The sequence below is a fragment of the Megalopta genalis genome, chromosome 5 (genome assembly GCF_051020955.1).
Source record: "Megalopta genalis isolate 19385.01 chromosome 5, iyMegGena1_principal, whole genome shotgun sequence".
In the NCBI taxonomy this organism is placed as follows: domain Eukaryota; kingdom Metazoa; phylum Arthropoda; class Insecta; order Hymenoptera; family Halictidae; genus Megalopta; species Megalopta genalis.
In genome coordinates, this window is record NC_135017.1 from 1,681,121 (window position 1) to 1,708,340 (window position 27,220).

The window sequence follows — 27,220 nt, forward strand, 5'->3', positions numbered from 1 at the left end:
CTTACACCATTACATTATGGCCACCAAATTTTACTGTCGGATTTAGGTATTTAACAGATTAAGCTGTGGCGACATATAAGACATGTATAGCCTGCGTGCCGGCAACGTATCAGCCCCTTAAAGTCCTAACGCCGGCCTTATTTGCGTGTTTCTGAACAATGAGTAGCTAAAGAAAATATCGAAAACTTTATACATTTTCGCAAATGGTATATTTTGATTGAATATTCATCATATACAATTTAACAGAAACGAAAAATATAAATTAAAAATATCGATTTTGTTTTTAATTGTAGAACTTTTTATTTTCCCATAATGTGCCGGGTCTTTTAACAAATTATGTATAACTTTCCTGCTTCTTTCCACGATCTTTGAAATTTGAGAAACATTCAAATTACGACCCTTGAGTTCAATTATTTCTATAATCTCACTATCACTTAATTTATTTCCGTGACCCCCTTACTGTTGCCTGATTGTGTATTCTGTAGCACTGGTTAATACCTGATCAAAAGCTCACAAGCTACTGATTAATGGTAACGAAGTTTAAGTGTGCTATTATTTCAGCCCTTGTGTTTACACGTTATTTCGACGAACTACGAATATCAGTGAGAACGGTCTTGTCTATTAAGATGTTCCTTCCTTTCGTGTCGTAAGCTTTAAATACTATAATTTACATTTGAGAAATTTCACGTAGTTTTCGAGAAATTAAAGATAGCACATATGTCCAGGACTGTATATAATATAGTTACATATAATATAAACAGAAAACAAAAATATTAATATTTAAGGCATGTATGGTAATTTTCGAAACATTGTCCAAGTTGTAGGGGTACTAGATATTGAGCACATATAAAGCTACTCTCGCTTCTTTCTTTGCTAGCAGAGCAAACTTTACACAGACGTCGTACATATCGGTTTGTTTTTCTTGACTCAACAATTTTAACCACTTTATGGGTCTTCATATCACCCAAAAGTATCTGAGGGTAATCAAATATTGGCGTGCGTGGTGTGAGAACGAGTACAGAAGTACGTAAATCATTATCATTTGATGTATCTTGAAGACTTGAGTATTCTTCGATCCAGGAACGTCCAACAGCGTGTAAAAATTTGTTTATATGTTATGGTTTTGCCATTTAACTCAATATAAAATCTAAATACATTAAACATTGTGTAATTTAAAAGAAACTATACTGTTTTTTTGTCCGCTTCACCGTTTATCTCAAGATAGAATAATATGATAAATACTGGTCAGCCAAATCTACACTTATCATATATTTGTTATAATCTATGACGGAATGCGGTTTTACAATTTCTTTTTCTGTTTTCCAATGCACTTTATTCGTTTTTGTTAATTCTCTCGAATGTATTGTCGAAACCATGAATACGATTTTTTGTTTTGGCTTCTACGCCTATACTAAAATTTCACCTTTTCTTTTAAATGCATATTCTCCAGTTTTCAATCTGACATGCTTTAAACACTACGGAACGTCTCTATTTGCTCTAATCGTACCACAAACTCGTGTACCATTTTTCATAAACAATTCTGCGGTATGAATGCTGTTATAATTGTCTACATATACGTGATATCCTAAACATATTTTTATCTAGTAATGACATTATAGTCTGGTCCAATTGTTTGCCTTCCGCACTTCCATGTTCGAAATATATCCATTTTTTGCTTTGCATAATATACGATTTGTCGTACCACTACTAATATACGATTTGGCCTACTTTGGTAGGCCATACTTTATTATTTTTGCCGGATTGTATGTTTTTATAGATAATTTTCCACGCCATGCAATAATGCTTTCATCAAGCGAAAGTTCTTTCCTAGGCGTGTACACAGATTTAAATTTATCTAGTAAATAACTGAGTATGGGTTGAATCTTTCCGAGCTTATTGGATTTGGTTATTGTTTGATTATTCTAAAAATGCCACGTGTTCCAAATCTGGCGAAAGCTATTACGTGACATTATAGAGGAGAATGATGGAATACACTGCTCGAGAGTGATTCTTCTTTTGATTGCTTTCGAATCATCGTATACGTTTTGTTTTTGTAGTGTAACAAATGCAAATTGTAAGTCTGTCGCTTGCAATTGTCATTCAGATATGAAAGTATGGGTCATTTCGTTTTTCCCACCACTCGGACGCATAATTAAACTAACCAATCCGTAAGTCAAAAACTCCTCAACGACAACTTCGATTTTTGGGATTTTGGCCATGATTTCAGGCTTTTACCACTGTAATATACCGTATACCACTGTGCGGCGGGCTTCGACGTGAAGTGCCTCGCGTGGAACGGATCGCCGTGCCGAAAGTGGAATCATTAAGCGCTCGCAGTCTTCAGCATTCGGGACCAAGACTTTCGTCTCGGAAACAACTTTGTCACATTGCTTTTGCAGGAAAATGATTTGTGTTCTGTATTGCTCCATGAATATATTTTTAATTCAACAATACAATTTATATTTTTACATTACACAACAAAGTAATAACTATAATTATACTAAAATATTGACTAATAATCTTTTAATAATAATATACTGTATGAAATTTCTCAAAACATGGATACACACATAAACCATTTTTTTCTCTTTGTCTTGTTATTCATATAAGGTGATGGAAAATGTCTTGCAGTAAGACGCGTTGTGTTAATATGATCAGATTTATTAAAATTCTGCGTGGCTTTCGATGAATGATAGCGTCTTAAAATTTATCGAATTAAATCAAGGTGGAATTTCGTCATTGATATATGTTTCCCAATTTTTAACTTATTCAAACAATGGGCATTCCATATACATAAATCCAATAAATGAAAAAAATACTTCTCACACTATTTTCAATTTTTCCTTTGGGAATGAATTGTACTTATTATCATGTCAGTTCTATCCACGCCTCCCATGAAACGATTATAATCCACGACACATTTTGGTTTTATAATCATTCTTTTTTACGATAATGGATTTTCGTATTGACAAATTTTTTGGTGTTAAAAATTGATAGCATATATACATCCCTTTTGTTATGCTATTTCATGGCTAGTAAATATTTCGACGACCAGAAACTCGCCTCGCCTTTTTTCAATTTTTCATCCATACTTGGCATACCTTTGCGTCTTTTTTTCATTGTTCCACAGGCATTAGTACCAATTTGATGTAAAAACATAAATAGTGCAGGGCTTGAGTACCAATTATCAACATATTTGGGGAATGTTTTTTGTCTAAATAAGGTCTGAGTACCTGGACAATAATGTTCCCAGATTTTCCTATATTTGCATCTACGTTGGTAATATTGAAAATGAATCCGTCGTAAATTTAAAAATCAATTTAAAAATTAACAAATCCAGATTCCTTATCACATAACACAAAGGATTTAATGTCAAATCTATTCCTCTTTGATGGAATATATTTGAAGGACAACTTGCCTTTATATAACAGTAGACTTTCGTGGATGTATAAATTTTAAAAAGGATATAGTGCATTCCTAAAGCTTATTCTAAGCATATCACAGATTTCGCGAATTTGGTACAATTTATCATTTGCTTACATATCATTGCTATTAAAATGTAATATTTTTAGTAAATATAAAAATCGGTCCCTAGACATTATTTCGCCAAAAATTTTAGTTTTGTGGCGGCTACCTCCAGACCCGCCAGCAGAGGGCTCCTCTTCCCGCTAGTAACCGATCCGCCTCGATCCCTACATATACGGAGACTTCGTCCTACCCCCACGTCTAAGGCAAGGGCCCGCTAGGATAGTGTGGGGACGTGATTCCCCCATTCCGACCGCCTGCGCATGGCGCAGGCGCGGTGTCTCTCTGCCCCCATCACGAGGAGCACATTTTCCTCCTCGTGGTTCTCCGTCTCTGAACCTCGAAGTGTGCACACGTCTAGTAGGGAACCTGGAGTATTTAATTTCACACTGAACCCTACATTGGTGACCCCGACGTTCGATTAAGAACGCGTTTTTCCGTGTGCATCAACGTTGACGAGGTAGAAGCCTACTGCCGCCGGCTAACTGTGCAACTCGAAGGGACTGCGTGAAGCCATCGTCACCGGCGCCTTTTCATCGATTTCCAGCTGGAAAACCACCTGTTGCTTCGACCACGTGGAAGACGACGTTGGCTCCAGAGGTTCCCGGCACAATTCCGTGACGGCCTGCTCCCTGCTGAGGTAAAGCGCGAAGCCACTGCCACCGGCGCCTTCTCGACACCTGTCCGCCCGTGATCATACCGTCCGGGGACCGCAGAATTTCCTGGGGCCCGGAAGACCGGGTGGCACGCAGTTGCGGACGGAATCTCCGCCACCGGTGCATATTCGGCGAGGTATCGCCAGTAATTTTACCGTCAGAGGCTCTCGGAACCCACCGAGACCCCAGAAACGCGCGTGTCGAATATATTGCCGTGATTCAGCATTTTTGCGTGCGCGTCAGCCATTTTGGTGTGCGTGCGGCTGCTGTTGCAGCAGCCCTTGCACCGGCGTCTGGGGACCACTCCACCGCCACGGAAACCGCGACGAGACTAACGGTGCTTGAGGAAAGGCTGGACCGCCTGACCATCCAGATAGGCACATTGACGGCCAAGTTCGGGGCTTTGGAAAGGCGTTTGTCGAGGTCGTCGGGATCACGCGGTCGTACCCCACATAGGAGTCCGGCGCGTAAATTGTGCTATGAGCATGCGAATTTCCCCGAGTCGCCCCGCTCCTGCAAGTCGTAGTGCGCTAAGTACAATGAGTTCACCACGGGAAACTAAATAAACCTTCCATTGCTGGGACGGGCTTGGAAGGGAGGCGCAAGACGTCCAGATTACATGTACGCGACCGCGTTACAAGCCAGCAGTTTCTTATCGATACGGGTGCCGATCTGTCCGTGGTCCCTGCCAATTCGCGGATCCATGGCAGGCAAACCGGTTTCCGTCTATATGCGGCCAACGGTACGACAATAGACACTTTTGGTGAATCGTTTCGGACCCTCGATTTAGGATTGCGCCGCGCTATAACTTGGAACTTTTGCATCGCGGCAGTGCCCTTCGCGATTATTGGAGCGGATCTCCTCAAACACTATGGTTTGTTGGTAGACCTTCGTAGAGGCCGACTGGTCGACTCGATGACCAGCCTCTACAGCGTGGCGACGGCGAAATCTGTAGTATATAGCACTGTAAGCTCCGTTGTTCCGGACCCGCGCGTGAAGCATATACTCGCGGATTTCCCGGAGGTGTTTGGCGCCGCTAAGATGCCGCCCTCCAAATCAGTGGATGTGTTGCACCACATCCTAACGACCGGTCCTCCTGTATCAGAGAGGGTTCGCCGACTCAATCCGGACAAACTCCGCGCGGCGAAGAAGGAGTTTGAAGCGTTGGTTGCGGCCGGAATTTGCCGCCCTTCCTCAAGCCCATGAGCTAGTCCCATCCATATGGCCTTGAAGAAGGACGGCACTTGGCGCGTGTGCGGAGATTACAGAGGGCTGAACAAGCAGACGATTCCGGACAAGTATCCGACTCCCCTTCTACACGATTTCTCGACCAATTTAAGCGGGAAGACGCATTTTTCGTCACTCGACCTTTGTAAGGCATATAACCAGATTCCCATGGCTCCGGAAGACGTGGAAAAGACGGCGGTAATAACACCCTTTGGGCTTTTTGAGTTCCTCTTCATGACATTCGGTCTGAAGAATGCTAGCCAGACTTTCCAACGCTTCCTTAATAGGATCCTGGGCGATCTGGATTTCGTATTCGTGTACATTGATGACATTTTAATTGCGTCGGAGTCGGAACAGGAACACATGCGTCATATAAGTATTGTTTTGAGAAGCCTGCAGGAACACCATTTAAGGGTGAACCTCACGAAATGTGTTTTCGCGGTTAAGGAAATAGAATTCCTAGGTTATCTTGTCTGTCCGCAGGGCATTCGTCCCTTGGAATCAGCCGTCAAAGCCATATCGCAGTTCCTGCGGCCCAAGAGGGTCATTGACCTCCGCCGTTTCTTGAGCATGGTAAATTTCTACCGGCGGAACATACCTCATGCGGCACGTTTGCAAGCGCCGCTTAACGAGTTCATTCGCGACTCGAAAAAGCACGATACACGCGAGATCAAGTGGACCCAAGAGGCTATTGATGCCTTCGTCAAAACCAGAGAAGCGCTAGTCGAAGCGACTCTCCTGGCTTACCCTCGTTCGGGCGCGGACTTACGCATTGTCACTGACGCGTCCGATCTTGCAATGGGGGCGGTCCTTGAACAGCGGGGTTTAAAATCACGGTGGGAACCCCTGGCATTTTTCTCGCGCAAGTTTTCACCCGCACAGGTGAAATACAGCGCGTATGATCGCGAGCTGACGGCGGTATGCAAGACTATTAAGCACTTCCGGCATTATGTGGAAGGCCAGGAATTTTCAATCCTTACCGACCACAAGCCGCTCATTTACGCGTTTCGACAGAAGCTCGAGAAGGCTTCTCCGCGTGAGATCCGCCAGCTCTCGTTCATCGCGCAGTTTACTACGAACATTTACTACATTCCGGGGGCGGACAACGTCGTAGCCGAGGGATTGTCACGTGTCGACGCACTCCACCTTCCCGTTGAACTCAATTTGAAAGAAATCTCCGAGTATCAGGAAACGGACGAGCAACTAAAGCAATTATGCCAATCCGCCGATGTCTCGATTAAATTAAAGAAACTACTGTTCGGTTCGGACAATATACCGATATTTTGTGAAATATCTGGTGAGACGATCCACCCATACATTCCCGCGACGTTGCGAAGGACAGTTTTTAATACTGTACATAATCTGGCCCAGCCGAGTGCCAGGGTTTCCGACAGATTAATTAGACAGCGGTACATTTGGCCCAACATTCACCGGGATGTTACACGGTGGTGCAAGCAGTGCATTAAATGTCAGCGAGCTAAAGTCTCACGGCATACTAACCACTTGCCCGAGCACTTTGTTGCCCCGGATGGTCGATTCGACCACGTCCATTTGGACATTGTTGGCCCGCTGACCGTGTCGGACGGGTACAGTTATTGTTTAACGGTCATTGACCGATTCTCCCGTTGGGTAGAAGCTGCTCCTTTGCGGGACACTTCGGCGCAGTCGGTGGCAAGAGCATTCTTCGAAACGTGGATGTCGCGCTTACGGGGCTCCCAAGGTCATTACTACGGACTAAGGAAGCCAGTTCGAGTCGCGACTGTTCTCAGCCCTGCTGACGCTAATCGGGTGTGACCGAGTCCGGACCTCTCCCTACCATCCGGCATCCAATGGACTAATAGAACGGTGGCATCGAGCTCTGAAAGCATCGATAATGTGCCACGCGACTAAGGATTGGACACGTGTACTACCATCGATGTTGGAGCCTCTCCGGCCGAATTCTTGTTCGGGACCACTCTACGGCTTCCCGGGGAATTCTTCCTCTCGGGCGATACCACGCCCGATCCGAATGTCTTCCTCGAGGAATTTAAGAAATACATGCGACGAGTGCGCCCCATTCCCGTCGTTCATAAAAATTTTAAACGTTCATTTGTATTCAAAGAACTAAGTTCGTGCTCGCACGTTTTTCTGCGGCACATGGCCAAAAGGGCGTTGGAACTGCCCTATTCGGGACCACATAAAGTGGTCAAACGCAACTCCGAGAGAGTTTACCAAATCGACGTGAATGGGACGGTGCGCACCGTTTCCACCGAACTTCTCAAACCGACGTTCCTCCTCGAGGAAGACATTTATTGTGAATCCGGCCACCACGAAGGTGACGCGGATATGTTTCCTCGCCCGCCAGGGCATACACAACGATGATCAACCCACCCCCCGACGGAGCACCTACGATGGGTCCGAACGTAGGTAAACTGCCGCCTTTTCTTATCGGTCATTAGGCTGGGTACGGAAGACCCAGTCTTAACTCCGTGTCCGTGTAAGGAGTGTTCTGGTTTATTTTAAGTTGGGTAGGCAGTGTATCCTACTCCAACTATCTTTGTAGGTATTTTGGACGGTCTATTTTGCTGCGACCGCGGTGGCGGGTGCTCGGCACCGCACGCCACCGTCGCTTCGACGGCTTCGCCGACTGTGTTCACTCCCATGTGCCACACGACAGCAAGTTGCAGCGTGCTAGGTAGGCGAGTGACAATTCTATTTTATGATTCCAACATGCATTAAGACCTGACTGCCGAGACCTAGGCAGCCAGCCCATGCTGTTGGATCATTTTGAGCTGCTCCTTCGGAGTTTACGGGCGGACGGGCATAGCGATGCCGTCGACCGCGGCGGCGGGCGGTGTGACTACCGCACCGCGGCTCCAGCTCCACAGACCCATGATGGGGAGGAATCTGTGATGGGGAAGGAAGGTAGGGCGGGTGCCATAGCCCTTTTTTTGCCGCAAATACAGATCTGCGTTGCCCGGTCTCCGCCGCGTGGAGGCGGGGTTGGACTTTGTAGACCCCTCGAGGAAGACATTTAGTGTGAATCCGGTCTCCACGAAGGTGACACGGATATGTTTCCTCGCCCTTGCGGGCATACACAGCTAAACTATCATCTACCCCCGGTTCAACCACCGTCAAGGGGACGGGCCGAGGAAAAGTCCGCACGTGCCATTGAGCCGTTTGCAATGGACGAGTTCTTTAGCCGCTAGCGAAATTCTGGTTTTACCCTCCTTTCGCTAGCGCCTACGGGGAACCACGGGGAGGCGAACTCGTGACGCGACGCCTCGCGTCCACTAAGCGAAGACCTAGGAGGAAGGATGGGAGTTGGGAGGGATGGGTAGGGGTTTGGGGTTGTTGATGATGGGGACGTGAGTCGTCCCCTTCCGGGTCCTGGGGAGTGCAGGTGTCCGGGGTTGCCTACATGAAGCCCTTTAGCCAAAGGGCTTCCCTACAGAAGTCGGAGAAGACCTGGAATGCCTCTGGAGACGACACGAAGTGTTGTGCCGCTTCCGGCCATTTCCAGTCTCCGTCTGGTACTACCTCGCGGAGGGCTTCTCTCTGCGGTTCGAAATTAGGACAGTCGAGGAGGAAGTGATCGACCGTGTCCGATCCGTGACCACACGCGCATTCCTCACCGTCGGAAACTCCGTACTCGCGTAGGCGCGACCGGAAGTTTCCGTGGCCGGTGAGGACCTGCGTGGTGTAGTGGTTCGGTTTCGTCCACTTGGCCGCTACTCTCTCCTCTATGTTTTTGAAGAAGACGTAGGTGGTGCGGCCCTTGTGGGAAGAATTCCACATGGATTGCCACACCTTGTACGCCTCGACCGCTAACCTATGTTTTGCATCGTCGGCCCCCGCCGGAACGACGATGCTACCTAGTCTGGCGTCTTTACCTTTGCGCGTCTCGTACAAGGCTTTGGTTTGCCTGAGCTTAACGTCAATGGGTGTAGCACCGGCCACCGCCGTAAGATGTAAAAATTTTTATATTTTTGTTAATAAAATGAGTACGTTCACACTCGGGGGGGGGGGGGGGGGGAGTCTGTGGGAACGTGGTTCCCCCACTCCGACCGCCAGCGTATGGCGCAGGCGCGGTGTCTCTCTGCCGCCATCACGAGGAGCACATTTTCCTCCTCGTGGCTCTCCGTCTCTGAACCTCGAAGTGTGCACACGTCTAGTAGGGAACCTGGAGTATTTAATTTCACACAGAACCCCTACAATAGCCTTACTGATGAGTCCTCTAGCGGGCCGCGGGCGAAACGTCTCCCCACTCCGTTCCGCACCCGGAACATACACACTTCAACCGCCGCCAATGTTTTCAAAAGCTCGTCATTTGCCCAATACTCAGAATGAGCTAGCTTTTTGTTACGTAACATCAACATCTTTATGTTAGAGCATTATTATTATTATTATTTACGCGTTTCTCATAATCTTTTGTTCTATTGACAATAAATTCTACAAAGTTCTCAGAGAAGAATAACAGGAAATAGTCCAGAAAATTGATGCAGAATAACTAAGTCATGAACTTCGAGTCGGGCTGGGTCGGTGGTCCATGTACTATCCAATATATCTTTTTCAAGAGCTACTGAATTTTGTTCTTCGGATTCAGAGGTGCTCAATACATTGCTTCGAATTCTATTGTACGAAATAATTCGGTCATCTTCCGATTCCGACTCATCATACCGCTTTCTTTTATTATTTTGATTTTTTACTGTTTCTAACCATTTTCTAGAACGGATGAAAATTTTAAAAATATATTGCAATTGGAGGATCATACAAAGTTTAGAAAAATAATCAGTTATGCCTTTCTATTGTTGTACGTCTGATATGTTATTGGTATAAATTTAATATAATTATACTATAATTAACTATACTGACTCATCTGACTTACGACTGACTGAGTATAATTATTCTTGTGTTAAACAAGTGTCTCTATGCACTTGTCTTAAATTTTAGCTTAATTTTTGTAGCGGGTGACTATAGTCGCCTGTCGGGCATAGGTAGAACTTTGTGGCGGGTGACTATAGTCCCCCGTTGGGTATAGACGACACTTTGTGGCGGCTGATTATAGTCACCCGTAGTAGCGAAAGTCACCTTGCGCTCCTCTGGCGGTTTTCATGGTCCCGTCACCAGATCCTTCAGCTAGCGGAGTTTCTCGCATGCCTGATGTCCTCACTACTGTTGCCAGGCTGTGCTCCGATGACCTGCCAAAGTCTGCACATAGCGGGCCACTACGCTAGTGCACTGCGCGTGCGCATGTACCGTCTGCAGGCATTTGAAGCACTGGAGCGGCAGCTCCGCCGGCACCTCGACTCTCGCCGCTGTCCACCCGATCAGCAGGCGACCAGTCGCCGCGGTTTTTCGTACCGCTGAGGTGGGACTTTGGATCTCCCCAATCCTGATGTCCGCCTTGGGGCATCCCCCCGCGGCGGTCAAAGCCGATCTCAGTTTTCGATCTTCTGGGCCATACTCCAGACTCTATACCGACCTACTTTAGGTCGTTTTTCTCCTTTGCTGCTCCCATTATCTCGATATAAGATAGCTTATAGTTATCGCCTAAGGTGGTGGTCACAGCGGTCGTCTTCGGGGTGTGGCCTAGCCCGCGACTCCCCTTTTCCTTCCCGGATCTGGGTGCCGCCGCTTTCTCTTCCGCCGAGTGATCCTTCCCTTTCTTCACCACTTTGTTACTGGTAGCCGAGGGATGCGTCGCTATCCGGGTCTTATTCGCGATCTTCTTGCGCCCCTTCCCGGTCACCAGGGTCCACCTCTCCGCCTCCTGCCGGGAGCCGGCAACCCGGAGTGCCCTGCATCTCCCCTTCCCCGGGCTGAGTCCCCCCGGACAATCCACCTCCCTTTCACCCATCAACCTGTTTCGCGTCACTTCCCCGACCATCGGACGGCCTGCAGTCGGGTCTCCATGGCCACTATGCAAGAGACCGTAAGCTCTCAATTCTGGCCATGGCCCCCGCTACGACTACTGCTGGGTTCATGACTCTTTCCTGCGCCGCTATCTCTTACAGCGCGTTCTGGTCTCTCTTCAGGGCCTTTATTTCGCTGGCCAGTAACGCGGCCAGGCTTTTCAGATTTTCCGTTGCGGCACTTTAGATGGACGCTTTTCTTGCGTCGTTCCTTTTACACCTTTTCTCTTCTATTTCTTCGCCGTCCGAATTAGAATTCTTCAATCTGATCCTTTTTCTGTTGCTCCTTTGATTTGATCGGTTTTTTTCTGAGTTCGGCTTCGTCCTTCTTTCTTATTGGCTCTTTGCCGTTTTGTATGCTCATATATTCCACCAGTTTGTTCACCAGCTCCATTTTTAGTCGATCTTCCGATATTTGTAGATAGAGCTGGGAACGTCGTTCTCTGGGTCTTTCTTTTCTGTTCCTTCGTACCTTTGTACCTCGATGTGAGTCTAGGGCGGACCCTAACCTCCCAAGCTTCGTTGTTCGTAACTTTTTATATTTTACTGTTTAAACCTTTTTCCTATACCTACACTTATTTTCTGCTTCGACTCCATAACTTCCACTTTTCTTCTACAGTGAGTCATACATTTGTTCACATGTTCTCAGCATGTTATTTTTTTCGAAATTACAGTCAGGGCTTTTGCCGTAATATTGTAAAACTTCAAGAGATGTTGGCGATGAAGGTTGTAAGTGAATAAGTTTTAAGAAAAATTAAAGTTTATATAAGGAATGGAATACATAGTTTGTACACTGATATGAACAGTTATGTGACTGTGATTATTTATTAACCAATATTTAGTGTTTCCACCTTTTGCTTTGATAACTGCTTCGATGCGTCCTGGCATACTCTGCACTAATGCTTTACAACAATCTTGTGCAATATCTGCACATTTTCTCTATCTATTTCCCCGCTTTAAAAGCGTTTAAATTAGTATTGGCGTGGTTACAGACCGCCACTGATCTTTTTAAAAGACCTCATAGATTTCCTATGAGGTTAAGATCAGGGGGTTGAGGCGACTACTCAAGAACATTAATTTGTTTTTCCTGTAACCATAACTTATACATCTTCGCGGTATGTTTCGGGTCATTATTCTGTTGGAAAATGACCCTATTATCTTCTTTTCCCGATTTTTCTATGCTATTCTTCAAATAACGGTCCAAAATATTAACATAATTTTTGGCAGTCATTCTTCCCCCTATTCTGTGGTTACTTCTAACAACCTCAACAGTCATGCATCTCCAGGTCATTATGTTTCCCCCTCCAAATTTGACAGTAGGAAGGATGTGTCTCTTCTGTAACTTTTCTTTGGATGATTTCCAAATCCACTTCTTGCCATTTGACCCAAATCTATTTGAGACCACGGCGTTTCACCCCGGAAGGATCCGGGTCTGACACAGTCGACTAATTCCCCCAGATGAACCTTGCGGACGAGAAAGTACCTCTCACGCGTCAATCTGAATTTGAGGCAGCAACTTCAATCGGCCACGCGGAGTGGGTTCGCGACGCTGCTCATTTGCTTACGTCTCGCTTGCGTACAAGTCGCTCGGACAAACCGGAAAAGCGACGAAGACCCTGTTCGCCTTCACGCGAAATGCTAGGCGCTCGCGATATTGATAACAGAGCGCATACCATGGGGAGGGTCCGCGCTGTCGCAGCACTTGACTAGCGCACTCGATCGTACGATTTCGGCGTACGTGACCCGCGGCCGAATATCTTCATAATGAAACCTATCGCTGCAATACCAATTCCTACGTATTTTCTGCGTGTAATTTAATTTTTGTTTTGTGTTTACTATATAATCGACATATGAATAATTTAGTACAGGTCCGCGCAAGTTATGGTGCTAGGTAAATGTGTTTCGCTTTCAAAGAGAGTTTTGTATGACGTAAATCCGTTAGATTTGTATACATGTACACACGTGCATTGCAAAAATTGCGAACTCGTTCTAATCTGATTGTTTGTTGTTTGTGTAGTGTTTGAGATAATCTTTTCTAAGTTTAAATGCGACATTCCTAAGTCGTCATTTGTTTGAGGATGGTAAGGAAAAGATAATAAATGTTTCGTTTTTAATCATTTAGTTAGATATTTCGTAAGTTGTGATATAAAATCTGTTCCCTGATCTGTTAATATTCTTTTAGGAATTCCGAACATGGTTATGGTTAGTTCTGTATGCGTTACTTAGTTAATGTTAATTCTGTAGCAACAATTTGTGATTCGTAATTTATGGGTTAAGCGTAAGAGAATTTTATTAGGTTATCTTGCATGGTTATTATGGAGCGGTTATTTATAATCTGCGGTAGGGGTTCAACAATATCAAGCAGTAACCTTTCGAAAGATTTTCTTGATGTGGATGTTATTTGCACGGATGATTTGGATGGTCAAAAATTGGTTTCATTCACCTAATAAGATGGGCATTAACTTTTTTTATATCTTTTTTCGTAATCTCACATGTAAAATTGTTTGATTCTTCTATAGGATCTAAAAAAAACAGAATCACCAACTTAGAATCGTTGTTGTTTTGTACAATTCGTGTAACTTCTTCTTTCGATTTTGGAATAGCATGGTTAGTATCTAAAACAGTAGGCTTAATATTCGTATCTTTGAAAATGTAATGTATGATTTCGCAGAACATACTTTTAAAAATATTTTCATTGTTTATTGCAGCTTCGTCAATGTAGAGGTATTCAGAATAACTGACTTTCGACAAATGTTTACTTAAGTTTTGTAATTAAGCATTTTCTCTATTTGTCTATTTACTTCATGAATATCATGCTGTATATCGTTAGTGATAATTAAAATGCCGTCAGAGAAATGAAATAGATCGTTATATCCTATGCGTATGTCTATGATTGATTTGCGTACACTGAATTCAAATGCTCTAATCTTAAATTTTCCACTAATGTTTTCCATTATTTTTATTAAAGACTGTTAGGATTATTAGATAACAGAATTGTTGAATTAGGCGGAAGTTGGTGCAGGTTAATCGAAATTTGTTTCATGTATAAATCTATTACTTACGTATTTAGAATAGTAGCATGATCTTTATTACTTTTATTCACTTTTGTAATTACTTTTGATAAATGAACGCTCTGATACAACTTGATTTCAGGAATGGTACCTTCTTTGAATTCGGTATTCAATTTCGATAGGAGTTCCTTTTGGAGCCTTGAGGTGTATTGTACAATTTGATGCACGATTGGGATTTGAGCGTAAGCATGCGAGATTCATAATCGATGGCAGCAAATTTTTTCTGCAAGAAATTCTTTCCTAACAAGTCGTTATAAGGGACATTTGTTGCTTGATTTAGAATTTAGAATTTGGTATCAATTATTGAATTTTCAAATTGCTCGGGAATTGAACAACTTCCTACAGTTTCTGCAGAATTGTTTAGGCTTGGACCGTGAAGGATCAATTTGTCTTGAGAGTGAAATGCGAATCGGTGCTTGATTTACAGCCTTGCAATTAATGAGATGTTTGTTTCTGATAGTAGAGCCGATTTAGTTGGGAAGTTTTGACGTTGTTAATATTTCTATTCTGATCGGAACCGGAAAGTCCGGAAGATCCTACATTGTGAAGTTTCGTGATTATGTCCCTCACAAATGGTACAAGATTTATACTTATTATAGTTGTGTATATTTAAGGCATGTTCTACCACAAGCGCTGTAGTATATGTAGAATTTAAATTATTAAATTCTTTTCATCTCAGCATTTGTGAAATTCACAGTAAACTATAGTAAACAAATCGGTTTAATGCTATCTCTTTTACTGATTTTTGCTTTGAGAGTATTACAAGAGCATCGGATGAATACTGCTGCATTGCACTGAGAGCCGTTGAGGATAGAGTTAATAATTTTTGATAATATAAGCTTATATTTTCAAAACGAAGCTGTTTACAATTGTTCAGGTCCTCTATTATTTGACAGTAATGTTTTCTATCTCGTCTACAATCTTTTCAATTGTTCTTTTAATTCTGACCAACTGCAAAAATGTTGTAGGACAAGTTGTTCTTTTGCATTTTCAGAAACTTATGATAAAATAAAATATAAAAGAGCACTCTTTTGCCGTTCTGAAGCGAGTTCGTCCGCATTATTATAGGGATTTTCTGGTGTCAGGAATTGATTACACCAAAACACTCTCATTTTGCTGCTTAAACTATGAATCTCTACGCCTTATATCAATTGTACGCTCTCTCTTTCGCTTACGTCAAGCGACTGTGTACGCCCATCACCTTTCAAATCTAACAGTTCTCTCCTCTCCCCCCCCCCCCCCACACACGTACGCACGCACACACACACTGTGACGTCGCCCTGATCTCCGCGAGTCCCTAGACGCAGACAAGGACGACTCCGGGCTTTTAACCCCTTGCACTACGCCGAAACTCGGAAAAAGCCGTGCCAAACTTGTCCGCCGGAATGGTTGCTGGAAGAGCCGAGCGGCGGAGCTCGAGTGGCGCAATCTGAAACACGACACCTTAGTGATATAATATTAATTAATGTTATAAAATAATTATAATATATAAATTAATTGAATATCCTAGTCAAACTTGTGATATTCATGTTTGACATGGAATTGTAGCAGGAGTCAGACTCGTGATATTCAATTTTGGCACAAAATTTTCATCACGAGTCAGACTCGTGAAAGTAGTGCAAGAGGTTAAGGCCATTAGGCCAGGCCACGCATGGCCGTATGTACATGGATTACCGGGCACAAAGCTCTATTCCCCGGAAAACCGATGCGGAGCGCGATATTAAGTCCAGGCGCCAGGCATCAGAACAGTGCCACGCGACACGCGAAGTGCTTTTCTCCGCAGCTGAATCGGAAACCGGTGGGCGCGAGAAAGATCTATAAGAGACAGAACGGGAACAGGGGTAGGTAATCCGTACGGCCGGGCGGATTTCACGTCAGAATTACGACGCGAAAATAGGCTCTGAATTAGACTTTAATCGAGTTAGGATTTTACAAAATCGCGCAGCCACGCGGCTGCACCCGAGATTCCGCGCTCTTTACGATGTTGGCAGAAGATAGCCCTCCGCGGCGCACAGTTGTCGTAATTTTTTCCCCGTGGCGACTGTACGGTAGATCGGTACCAATTCTATGGTGAAGACGGAAGTCGCCACGAAACACAGGTGTTCGGCGCTATTACAATTTGACAGTCTGCCTACGATACGCAGGGTGCACGAGAACACGGCAGCAAACGACGGAAAGTCGGCTCTAAAATGCTGATACTGCGGGGATTCCCGAGCTCTTCGAAATTATAGGATCCGGATTTTCAAGCAAGATCGTGAATCGTACCGAATTCTCCTTGCAACGCAAAGTCCCCGAGGAAACCTGGACGTGACGGAGACTCCGCGAAGCCTCGTCAAACGTTCCGTTCCGGAAACAGATGGTATCATAGGGCGAAACGTTCGAAAGCTTATTCGTCCCCGTGCCTACTTCCGAGCCATTACGCAAAAAATTAACGAAGGATCACTGAATGCGACTTACCGCCCCCAGCCTCACGCGGCTCCTCCACTCTTCCTTGTCCTCTCTTCTCTCTCTGCCCCTCTCGCTCATACTCGTCCTCGCCATCGCACACACACACACACACACACACACACACACACACACACACACACACACACACACACACACACACACACACACACACACACACACTCTCTCTCTCTCTCTCCCTCTCTCGTTCTCACTCGTCCTCGTCTTCTCGCCTTCGTGCCAATCGTACACTTGTATTCGTTAAACTATCCGGCACGCTCGACTTCGCGATTTCCCGGCCGCGACGGAGCCCGAACCCTCATACCCCCTACCACTCTACTCGCTAACGGATATTAGCTTAATTGGCCTTCCTAATCACGCGACATGGAATTTCCTCAGGACCATCTCGCGGAAGACCTGTGACCGAGGCCAAATCCGTCTTTTCTCAAGTTTGGTCGCTCCAGACGGCCGGAGGAGTGTTCCTAACATCCTTGCAGGGCACCTCAACACCACCCACGCCTAGCGGAGCCATTCCTTGCGGGATAAGACGACTCTAAGACATCAAAATGTGGATCTTCCTTGGAATTCCAATATTTTGATGGGCTTTTGGTTCTAGTTGTCCCAGGGTAGGTTCGCTACCCCCCGCACCGCCGAATCATTTGGATTGAAGGGGGGATGATTTATCTGCCTCCGGGATGCGGTCGGCCATCGTTACCATCTTGATGGCCGGCCAGGCGAGGGGGAGCCGCGGTAGTGTTCTGCAAGAGTTCCCGTGGCTCTCCCGTTGAATCGCCAGCGACTGGTTCAGTGTCCTTAGCTTCCCGCGGAGGTTTTAGTGGGTCAAACTCCACAGTTCCCCCGTCCCGCTTCCCTGGGCGGGGCGGGGGTGTCTGGCGAGGAGATTTTCTCCACATTAAATAAAAGGAAAAAGAAAGAAGGGTTGGTTCGCTCGTATGTCAGGTGTCCCCGTTCTTCCATCTACGCGCGTATAGGACGTTTTGAGGATGGTCAACAATAAAGTAGGTCCCATTCCGGCGGCAGCAAAGGGGTGCCCTTTTCAGAGATCTGAGTCGGGTACTTGGTACGTCCCTGAATTCTCCAACGGTCTCGGCCGGAAAGTGCTCTTGTGCCTGTGTCGTGCTCGCGTATCCCCATAGATAGTGATCCGGTGCTCAGCTCCGGCGATTTCTTCCACTCATAAAATAGCGGGGTGACGTCACAAAAGTGCAACGTCACAATATGGACATATATCCACAATTATTTTAACAGCCGAAAATGAGGGGTAGCTGAGCTCATTTGAAGTAACTTTTTCTTGTGAAAATGCAATCTGCGACTTTGTTTACGAGTTATTTACGAAAAACTCTGACGAATGAGAGGTGACGGCGCGAAGTTCGAGAGCCCACAGCACGAGGCTTTGACAGAAGGTCGGGACGGACTCAAGCCGCGTTCGAAATATTGAAGAAGTCACGAAGCGTGAACTTTCCGGATTTTTGTTACTACGTAACAGTGATATTTTTAAGAAAAACGATGTTCACCTTTACTTTAGAACGTCTGAAGCATATTTACTATACTACTAATTTTTCGGACCCGAAATAATATGTAGTTTAACCGTGACAGCCGTTTTAATTTTCTGGTGTGCATGACACTTCATGTGTACTATATGAAATTTTTATTTAAGGTGTACAGTAAAGATTAACAATGTTCGTAAATGATATTTTAATTTAAATAATACCGTGTCCAAACAGAATTCAACGAATGATTTGCAAAGCTGATTTAATAATAAATAATCGCTTTAAAGGACGTAAAGGATTTGTTTATTAGAGAAATATTAAAAATATTATCAATAAGAAACTCACCCATTTAGTTGAGGATGTATTTGATGACTGGAATTGTGGCTCACGATGTCGAAGGGCACTGACCTCGTACAACGTACAGCTGATCCAAGGTCGATGACCACAACATTCGAGGGATACTGTCGGAGGAACGTCTAGTATGCACTAGTTGCACTAGTCCAGTTACGCTTGTAATCCTTCTGCCTTTGCTTTCATGAGCTTCACGACATTTTATCATTTTCTTGTATATCTCCTTCCTCTGTATCAAACTTATTTATTTTATATTTATATTACTTTACTTATTATTTTATATTTTATATTACTTATTTGTTATATATATATATATATATATATATATATATATATATATATATATATATATATATATATAATTTTATTAGACCAGTGTTTTTTTATCATACAGTCCACTATCCAATCTTTTCATCCTTTCAACCGATATATCATTCTTCCAAGAGAAGAAGGCATGGCCAATTCCCGTTTCATTCCGCTATCCCGCCTATAATATATTATTTTTATTTTCGAATAACGATGCTGAAAATAACGGTATGAAGTAAATGATTTCAAATAGTTATTATTTTATTTTTATTTGAAATAAAATTTGTCCAGGCTGTGTTATACATAGACGATGCCGAATCGTTTTGATCAAAGTGTCCTTTTGTACGAGTATGGTTGTCAGATATGGATAAGGACAACATGGAAAGTTTACTTGTACGGGACTTCTCATAACGCGAGAGGAGGCACGATGAAGCCAATAGCTCGATTGAAGAATATCGACGTTTGGCTTTTCGTACCGTTCAGTACCGACCCAAGCCAAAACCTAAATCATCATTGTGTCGATAAAGCTGTATAACATGCTCAATTGACAAAAGCTAAGCCAGTGGAAATGAACCTTTAAAGTCGCATGTCCATCTGAGATTAAAACTCTTGACAGTTGCTATAGCCTCGTATATGCGGGAACGGCTAGGCTCCTTTCCCTTCCTCGCGTCTTGCCGAACTGTATTTAGCTTGAGTCGTACTAGAGTCACTGTCAGATAGCTAGTCTCATAAACCGAATCGGTTTCGTATTGTGGTAGTAGCTGTCTGGTAGTGGTCTTAGTACGACGTTTCAAGTCATTAGCGAAGAGAAGAAATAAACAAAGATGGAAACATGTGTGAACGTCATTGATAAATAGCTTAAATAATAAAGATTCGAGATGAGATCTTTGTGGTATTCTTGATTTAACAGGGATGTAATCGGAAAGTACAGTATCGAATTTGACTACTTGCTTTCTACCAAAAGCATACCAGAAGATTTTATAAATTTTATTCATAGAACCAAAAAATGTACACCCCCTTTAAAAATCTGAAAAGCAAGTGAAATTAATTTTTTACTACTATATTGGTTTAGGCAGATATCCTACTGATTGGTCAAGTTTTTAATTCCTTAAAAGGAGTATCAACTTACAGATTTGATCAAAAAATGTCGTTTATATAGTCATTTATAAAAACATTTTCTATTGACCTGTGCTAATACATAAAGTAATATATACATAGTTTCCTAAAATTATCGTATTTCCAGCATTCGAAGTAAAGAACTTTCCAAATTTTGTTCACTCCGTGACAGTGATATTTTTAAGATAAATGCTATTGTTAGGATCGACCCACTCTATTTGAACCCGCACGAGTGGATAAATGGAGTGGAAGGATTTAAAACCGAACCAAAAAGAAAAGGTTGGATCACAGTTTACAGATTAGTACGCGGTTAAACAGTATAACAAGTCGGGCAGGATGCCCATACGTTTATTAACAATGAATTGAGCCGATTGTTGGAATACGCCGACCGAAAGATGCTCACAAAATACTTGTCGGAATGCGCCAACCGAAATGTGCTCACAAAATACTTGTTGGAATGCATCGACTGAAATGTGCTCACAACGAGCAAACAAAAATTACAATGGAATTATTGAAATACGTCGTCCGAACGAGTGTTTCTTGTCGCTTGGCACGAGCGAGACGAAGCGCGTGCGTGTAATGAAAAAGAACATAAATCGAAGGAATGTCCGAAAGCGCCGACCGAAAGATCCCACTGCTTGTGCGACTGAGATGCTTGTTCTTCGGTATGGCCATCGAACTGGGATCAACTGAACATTATGCTAGGTCAGTGCACCGACATCGTGAATCGTAACCCACATTTTCAAGCAACAAATGTATCCTCAACTAAATGGGTAAGTTTACTCTTAATGATATTCTTTGCAATTCTCAAACAAACATATTTATTGATGTTCTTCAACGTGAATATAACTGTTTGGATACGAAATTATTGAAACAAAAATATCATTTTTGTGTTTGAAACAAAATATCAATTCGACATTTCGTCGAGCGACGAAATACGATCTCGTTTTGTCCGTACAAATTTAAACGAGAAAATTGTAAGACTCAGCGGTCTCTGTTGTCGTTATTGTTAACAAACGTAAGGGCATCCTGCCCGACTTGTTACACTGTTTAATCGTGTACTAATTTGTAAACTGAGTACCACCCTTTCCTTTTTTGTTAGGTTTTAAACCCTTCCGCTCCGCTTATCCATTAGTGCTGATTCAAATCGAGGGTGAGGATATCATCCAAACAAGGGTGAACAGCGTGAAATTTTAAAAAAAATTTGGTGAAAAAAAGTTCAAACTTCGTGATTTGTTCATTACTTCGAACGCGGCCAGAATCTGTCGCGCCCCTCCGCCAAAGACACATGCAGCTTGTGCGCTCGCCTTTCATTGGTCACTGTTTTTCGTTAATGTCTTGTAAACAAAGCCACGGATTGCATTTTCGCTAAGAAAAAAGTTACTTCAAATGATCTTAGAAATCCCCCCATTTCCCGGAAATACGATAATTTTGGGACAATCTATATATACAATGTCTTATTATACTATTATATATCTCATTGCAGGTGACGTTTGACTATTTACATTATAGACATCTACAGTGTGTTTGCAGTGTCAATCCAGAAAAATATCAAGCATTATAAATGTACCACTGTGTAAATTGTGGTGCTAAAATTGAAGAACTTTATAGGACTTACTGCCCGAATGTATTGAAACTATTGGAATGCGTATGTAATTTACTATATATTTATTATACTTATTCATATATGTAGAGTCGTAAGGGAAACACTCCACGTAATATTCGTTTAAACTGAACTAACAACAAACAACATGGGATTATTTATATCATCATTTGCTGACATTTGCTGCAGAACAACAGAAGTTCACTGCACTTGTATTACTTTAGCTGATTTTGTCGTAGCTGTTACAATAATAATATACAGTAAGACATAATACAGGATGTCCCAAAAATGTCTTGCAATATGGAAATGGAGGATAGTTGAGGTCATTTGAAGTAACTTTTTCTTTTGCGAAAATTCAATTTGCGGCTTTGTTTGCTAGTTATTAACGAAAAACATTGACCAATAAGAGGCGAGTGGGCGAACTATAACGTAGTCGATCACTCGTGCGCAACGTGCTTCGACCGCGGTGCTTGACAGAAGAAGGGGGGCTCCATGCCGCGAGTCACAGAGCGTGTACTTCCCGATTTTTTTTTACCACGTGACATTGATAATTTTAAGAAAAACGCTGTTCATCCTTATTTCAGAATGTCTGAAGAATGTTTACTAGTTTTTCGGACCCGAAATAATGAGTAGTTTAACCGTGACAGTCGTTTAAATTTTCTTAAGTGTATGACACTACACGTCTCGATTCGCAAAGCTAATTTAATAATAAATAATTGCGTTAAAGATCATGCTGGATGTATTTGTCTAAGAATCGTAAAGATTATCATTAACAGTAAATTCACCCATTTAGTTGAGGATACGTTTGCTGTTCGAAATTGTGGTTCACGATGTCGGTGCACTAACCTCGTACAATGTACAGCTGATCCCAGGCCGACGACCGCAGGGTTCAAGGGGTACTGTTGGAGGGACCTCAGGTATGGCTAACACAAAGTTCACTTCCATTGCATTGTCAACAAACACTGACCGGTTAATTAATCACGGATAATCCAAAATCGTAGAGGTATCCTATCGTGGAAGGGGAGGGTTTCGAATTGTTTGATTCTGTGTTCAAATAAAGTGGCTCTGAAAAGGGTCGAAAAGGGATAAAATCATTAAAATCTTCTATTGCCATGGTTCTTTGGGATTGTGGCTACCTACTTCGTTGCGGATTCTGCGGGGCATGACGGAGCTCTTTAACACGATTATTTATTATTAAATTAGTCTTGCGAATCGTCACGTGAAGTGTCATGCACTTAAGAAAATTGAAACAGCTGTCAAGGTTAAACTATTTATTATTTCGGGTTCGAAAAATTAGTAAATATTCTTCAGATATTCTGAAATAAGGATGAATAGCGTTTTTCTTAAAATTATCACTGTCACGTAGTAAAAAAAATTCGAAAGTTCACGCTCCGTGACTTGTTTATTGATTCGAACGCAGCACGGTGCCCCCCCTTCTTCTGTCATGCTCCATGATCGAAGCACGTTGCACTCGATCGATTGACCACGTTGTAATTTGCATGCTCGGCTCTCATTGGTCAGTGTTTCTCGTTAATAACTCGTAAAAGAAGCCGTGGATTGCATTTTCGCGAAGGAAAAAGTTAGTTGAAATGACCTCAGCTACCCCTCATTTCCGGCTGTTAAAATAATTGTGGAACATCCTATATGGCTGACTGAATTCACTTTTTGGGACTGGACAATCATATATAAGACACGTATTAATGTAATTTGTAATCTTAATTTGTTAATGCGTCTGAAAGAAATTCAAATATTATTTACACAAAGTGGGTGTCCCATTGGATCTCTCCATCAGTGTTGATTACGCATAGTTCGGCCATGCCGAGCCGAGAGAAACAAGCAGCGGAGCTCATGGCTGTAAAACATCGTACACGCGTTGCAGACAAATATTTTCTTGGCTTGCTCGAAATGTATATTATTCCGACACTTCTATCGGGCCATTTCTTCTTCAGAAATGTCTGCAGAATCCGATCGTGGGTAGAGTTTTCGTACTGGAGAAAGAACTTCTTGTAAAAATACAAGAATATTGCGGAGAAACTACGCACGTCGGCACATTTTTAAACTGACAATAATTTATAGTTATTTAGGACCAAAATCATTAATAAATTGTATGCCACTATATGCGGAAAACTCTTCTCTATCTTCTAAGAGCGATTAGAACTTTCTAACGTTTTTACTTTTCATACAACACCTCACTTTTGTCGTAAATTCTGGATTTTTACAAAAGCTCGTTTATTTCGGGAAATGAGGGTGATGGAGCAATTCGGTTTTCGGATTCTTATTCGGGATGTGAAGCTCTTTAAGAATTTCATAGTGGCTATAGGAAGTGTAAAGGAGACTCAAGTGTAAAGAGTGTAAAGTTTGTAAACAGTATAAACGAGACTCTACTGTAAGTTCTTTAATCCGTAGCAGTTCAAGCATTTTGTTATGTTATCATAACCTCACCTATTAGTCCAAAGCTTTCTATAACCAGATATTTTAGTCTGATAATGAGATCAAAAAATTAAAAATGTTTTTGAATTTATTTACTTAGATTTCTTTAACCTTTCTACAGCATTTCGGATGTGTATAACCCTGAATATGTGCAGTGTCTCCCATTAATATTCGCTTACTTTAAAAACGCAATAACTTTTTTTAAAACTGACTAACTTTTTTTGAACCAAACGATTTGAATTTTTTTAGATGACAGAGGATCTAGTATTTTAGACAATGAATAAACTACTACAATAAACTACTTTGTCACAATTTTGCTATTACTTAGAGTTACATAACAAAATAAAATATTCTCGTTTTTTTAACTTTTTTATCTGAGCCTATAATAAAAATGTAGAAAATGCGTTTTGTAGATTTCGGTAAATTATATGCATGCTCAAAGTGTAAAAAATCGGGACAAAATTGCAATTTTTGCAAACTTCAACCATAATCGAGGTCAAATGATTTTGATGAAATTTTTAACATGCATATAACTTACCCAGATCTACAAAAAAACGAGTTTTTATTTTGTTTTGTCACTGTAAATAATAGTAAAATTGTAACAGAGTAGTTTAGTCATTGTCTAGTATACTATTAGTTTCTCTATCATCTAAGAAAAAAATTAAAATCGTCTAGTCCAGTTTTAAAAGTTATTGTGTTTCAAAAAGTAAGCGAATATTAATGAAAGTTATCACTGTAGATCTACATAACTTTTCCAATTATCCCCTTAGTAAAATCAAATTTTTGAATTCTTTAAATAAATTATTTTCTTTTGTATTTTCATATTAATTATACTATAACTTTTCATATAATAGTTTTTTAATGGGTTTATGTGAATTGAGAACGCTACTAATGTAAATTTTTATGATCACTGTAGAAGGGTTAATCTGTAGCACATTATAAATACGTTGGTGCCAACAGTGTACAAAGGGGGGGGGGGTGGGGGGTTCAAGATCCATAAGAAAATTCATCTTGCATCACTAAACAGTTTCATTTCGCAACTTTCAGTTTTATAAGAATTGAATTTTTATTTGTATTAACGAATAATTGTATACAATTACATTTTATTTATCATTAAGCTGCAAATATCTATGTAATTATGAAACCTGTTAGAAAGTACTATTTGTTTCTTAAACTGAAATTTTTGAAGTTCAAGCTACAAAAAGTAGGTAAAAGGTGGTTTCATATATATCAACGTTGTAACAGGTAAATAACATGTTTGCTAATTTCAGTTAGCATGATAAGCAATTTTCAGTAAAGCTTTTTAAAGTGCGTCTCGTTATCTACAGCAAACTTATTATGCAATTCAATGTATCTTTTGTGAAAGAAATTTACTGTGCTGGAGAGTTCAGTAATCTGGAAAGCACTTTTTGTAGTCAGAAGCAAAAAGGCATATACATCGACATTTTTAAACACTATGTAATTAATTAATATTATTAATATGTTGTATAACATATCTATATATGCTGTCACGTCGTATTATTCCCAAGCCTGTTTCCGAAAAATCGAGAATTCTACGTCTCCGGGTCTTGCGGAATGAAAGGTCAGGCCACACGCGGTCACAACTTTGTCCACACGGTACACGCAATGCTACGGAAGACCGACGTTGACCTGAATAGTACAGGATGCCCAAGATTTGACAGGAAGATTGCTGGGGCACTTCCCGCAATGGGAAGGGACCTCGGGTATTAAATATTGGGTTGTTTGAGAAGTAATTTCGTTTTTTTTTGCGAAAATGAAAAAACCTTTTCTTATTATATATAATGTTTTATTGAATTATATATTATCCATTTTTGGCCCATACCTTTTGCTATCTTTCTGGTAGTAGCATGATTCCACGCTTATACTTCTGATCTTTGCTGGCAAAAGATCTAAACCAAACCATTTTTGACGTCTTCATTTGAAGTAGAGGTTTTTCTCCCGAAAATTTTTTGTAGAGACCGGAATAAGTAATAATCCGAAGATGGCAGATCTGGAGAGCTTTTGGCGAGTTACCAAACTTGTATGAGGTCTCGCATTATCTTGATGGAACATTGTACCTTTTCCCTCATTGTACCATCCCCCACCGTCTTCCGTTTTTCGTCCTCTTCCTGCGCTCCATCGGTGTTGGCCTGATCGGCCCAGTATCGACACCCCGCATAGAAGAGCCGCACAATCTGCAAAATGTGACTCGCCGAGGGCCTCACTCCTCCCCGTCCGAGAGGTCCAACAGCGTCATATGGTGCTGACTTGTCATTCTTGCTTCAAACTTTAGGCTGTGAGGGAAAATCAAAGGGGAATTAAAATGGGTTTTCCTTTTCTCCGGACCTCCACACGTGCTATTTGTTGATTGAATTCTCTTCGAGCGTTTCTAGTCGGAAAACCACGGGTGATAGTTCTTCCGCAATCTTATACGGCCCCGTGCATTTTGTTGCCAATTTCGCCGCGACGCCTTGTATAACCGACGATACGTAGTAACCGCTATTTCTTTAGTACCAAGTCCCCTACCTTGAATCACTGATCTCGACGGTGTGCATTATAGTACTGGACCTGTCGCTTGTAGGCCAAGTCCAAGTTTTCCACGACCCAGTTGCGTAAGTTTGGTAGTCGCTTCATCCGATCGCTCCAGTCGTCTTCGCCGATCACTTCAAGTTCCGCTAGGGGTTTCTCCCCCTCTTGCACGCGAGAGGTTCTTGCTCGAAGTTCATAAACACGGCCCGTCCGCGTTTTCGACATAACCGAATGTCAAGCCGTAGTGTATGCGAACCAAAACTTATAGAGGAGCACGTCCCATTTCTTATGTATCTTTACGATATACACACGCCACGATCATTGTTTTTAAAATTCGCACGTGGGTGGTACAGTGGAGTGGTAGTTAGTTCGAGCCCATATTCCTCCGCGAATTCCCTTAGGTATTGATTCGCGTACTCGGTCCTATTATTGGTCAGTACTACCTCGGCGGCGCCCTATCGTGTAACTAACTTTTCCAGGGCCTCTTCTATTTTTGTCTCAGTGTCACGACGGAGTGGCGTGCATTCCACCCACTTCGTGAATAGATCTTGGATGA

At 42.4% G+C, this 27,220-nt stretch overlaps 1 protein-coding gene across 8 annotated transcripts in view; it reads left to right on the forward strand.

Moving 5' to 3' along the window:
- Arv1 (ACAT-related protein required for viability 1) overlaps positions 1-27,220 on the forward strand; it is a 100,527-nt gene that overhangs the window by 41,075 nt on the left and 32,232 nt on the right. For 6 of the 8 annotated variants that reach the window (XR_004491841.2, XM_076522407.1, XM_033481222.2 and 3 more), the window contains one exon: positions 21,589-21,750. The exons of 1 other annotated variant lie outside the window; for it this stretch is intronic. Coding sequence is in view for 6 of the 7 variants with exons in the window: in XM_076522407.1 (XP_076378522.1) it covers positions 21,667-21,750 (84 nt within the window). In the remaining variant the exon portion in view is untranslated. Of the gene's footprint in view, positions 1-19,352; positions 20,876-21,588; positions 21,751-27,220 lie in introns of those variants that run through there. One more of the 8 variants, XM_076522406.1, reaches the window with a different exon arrangement.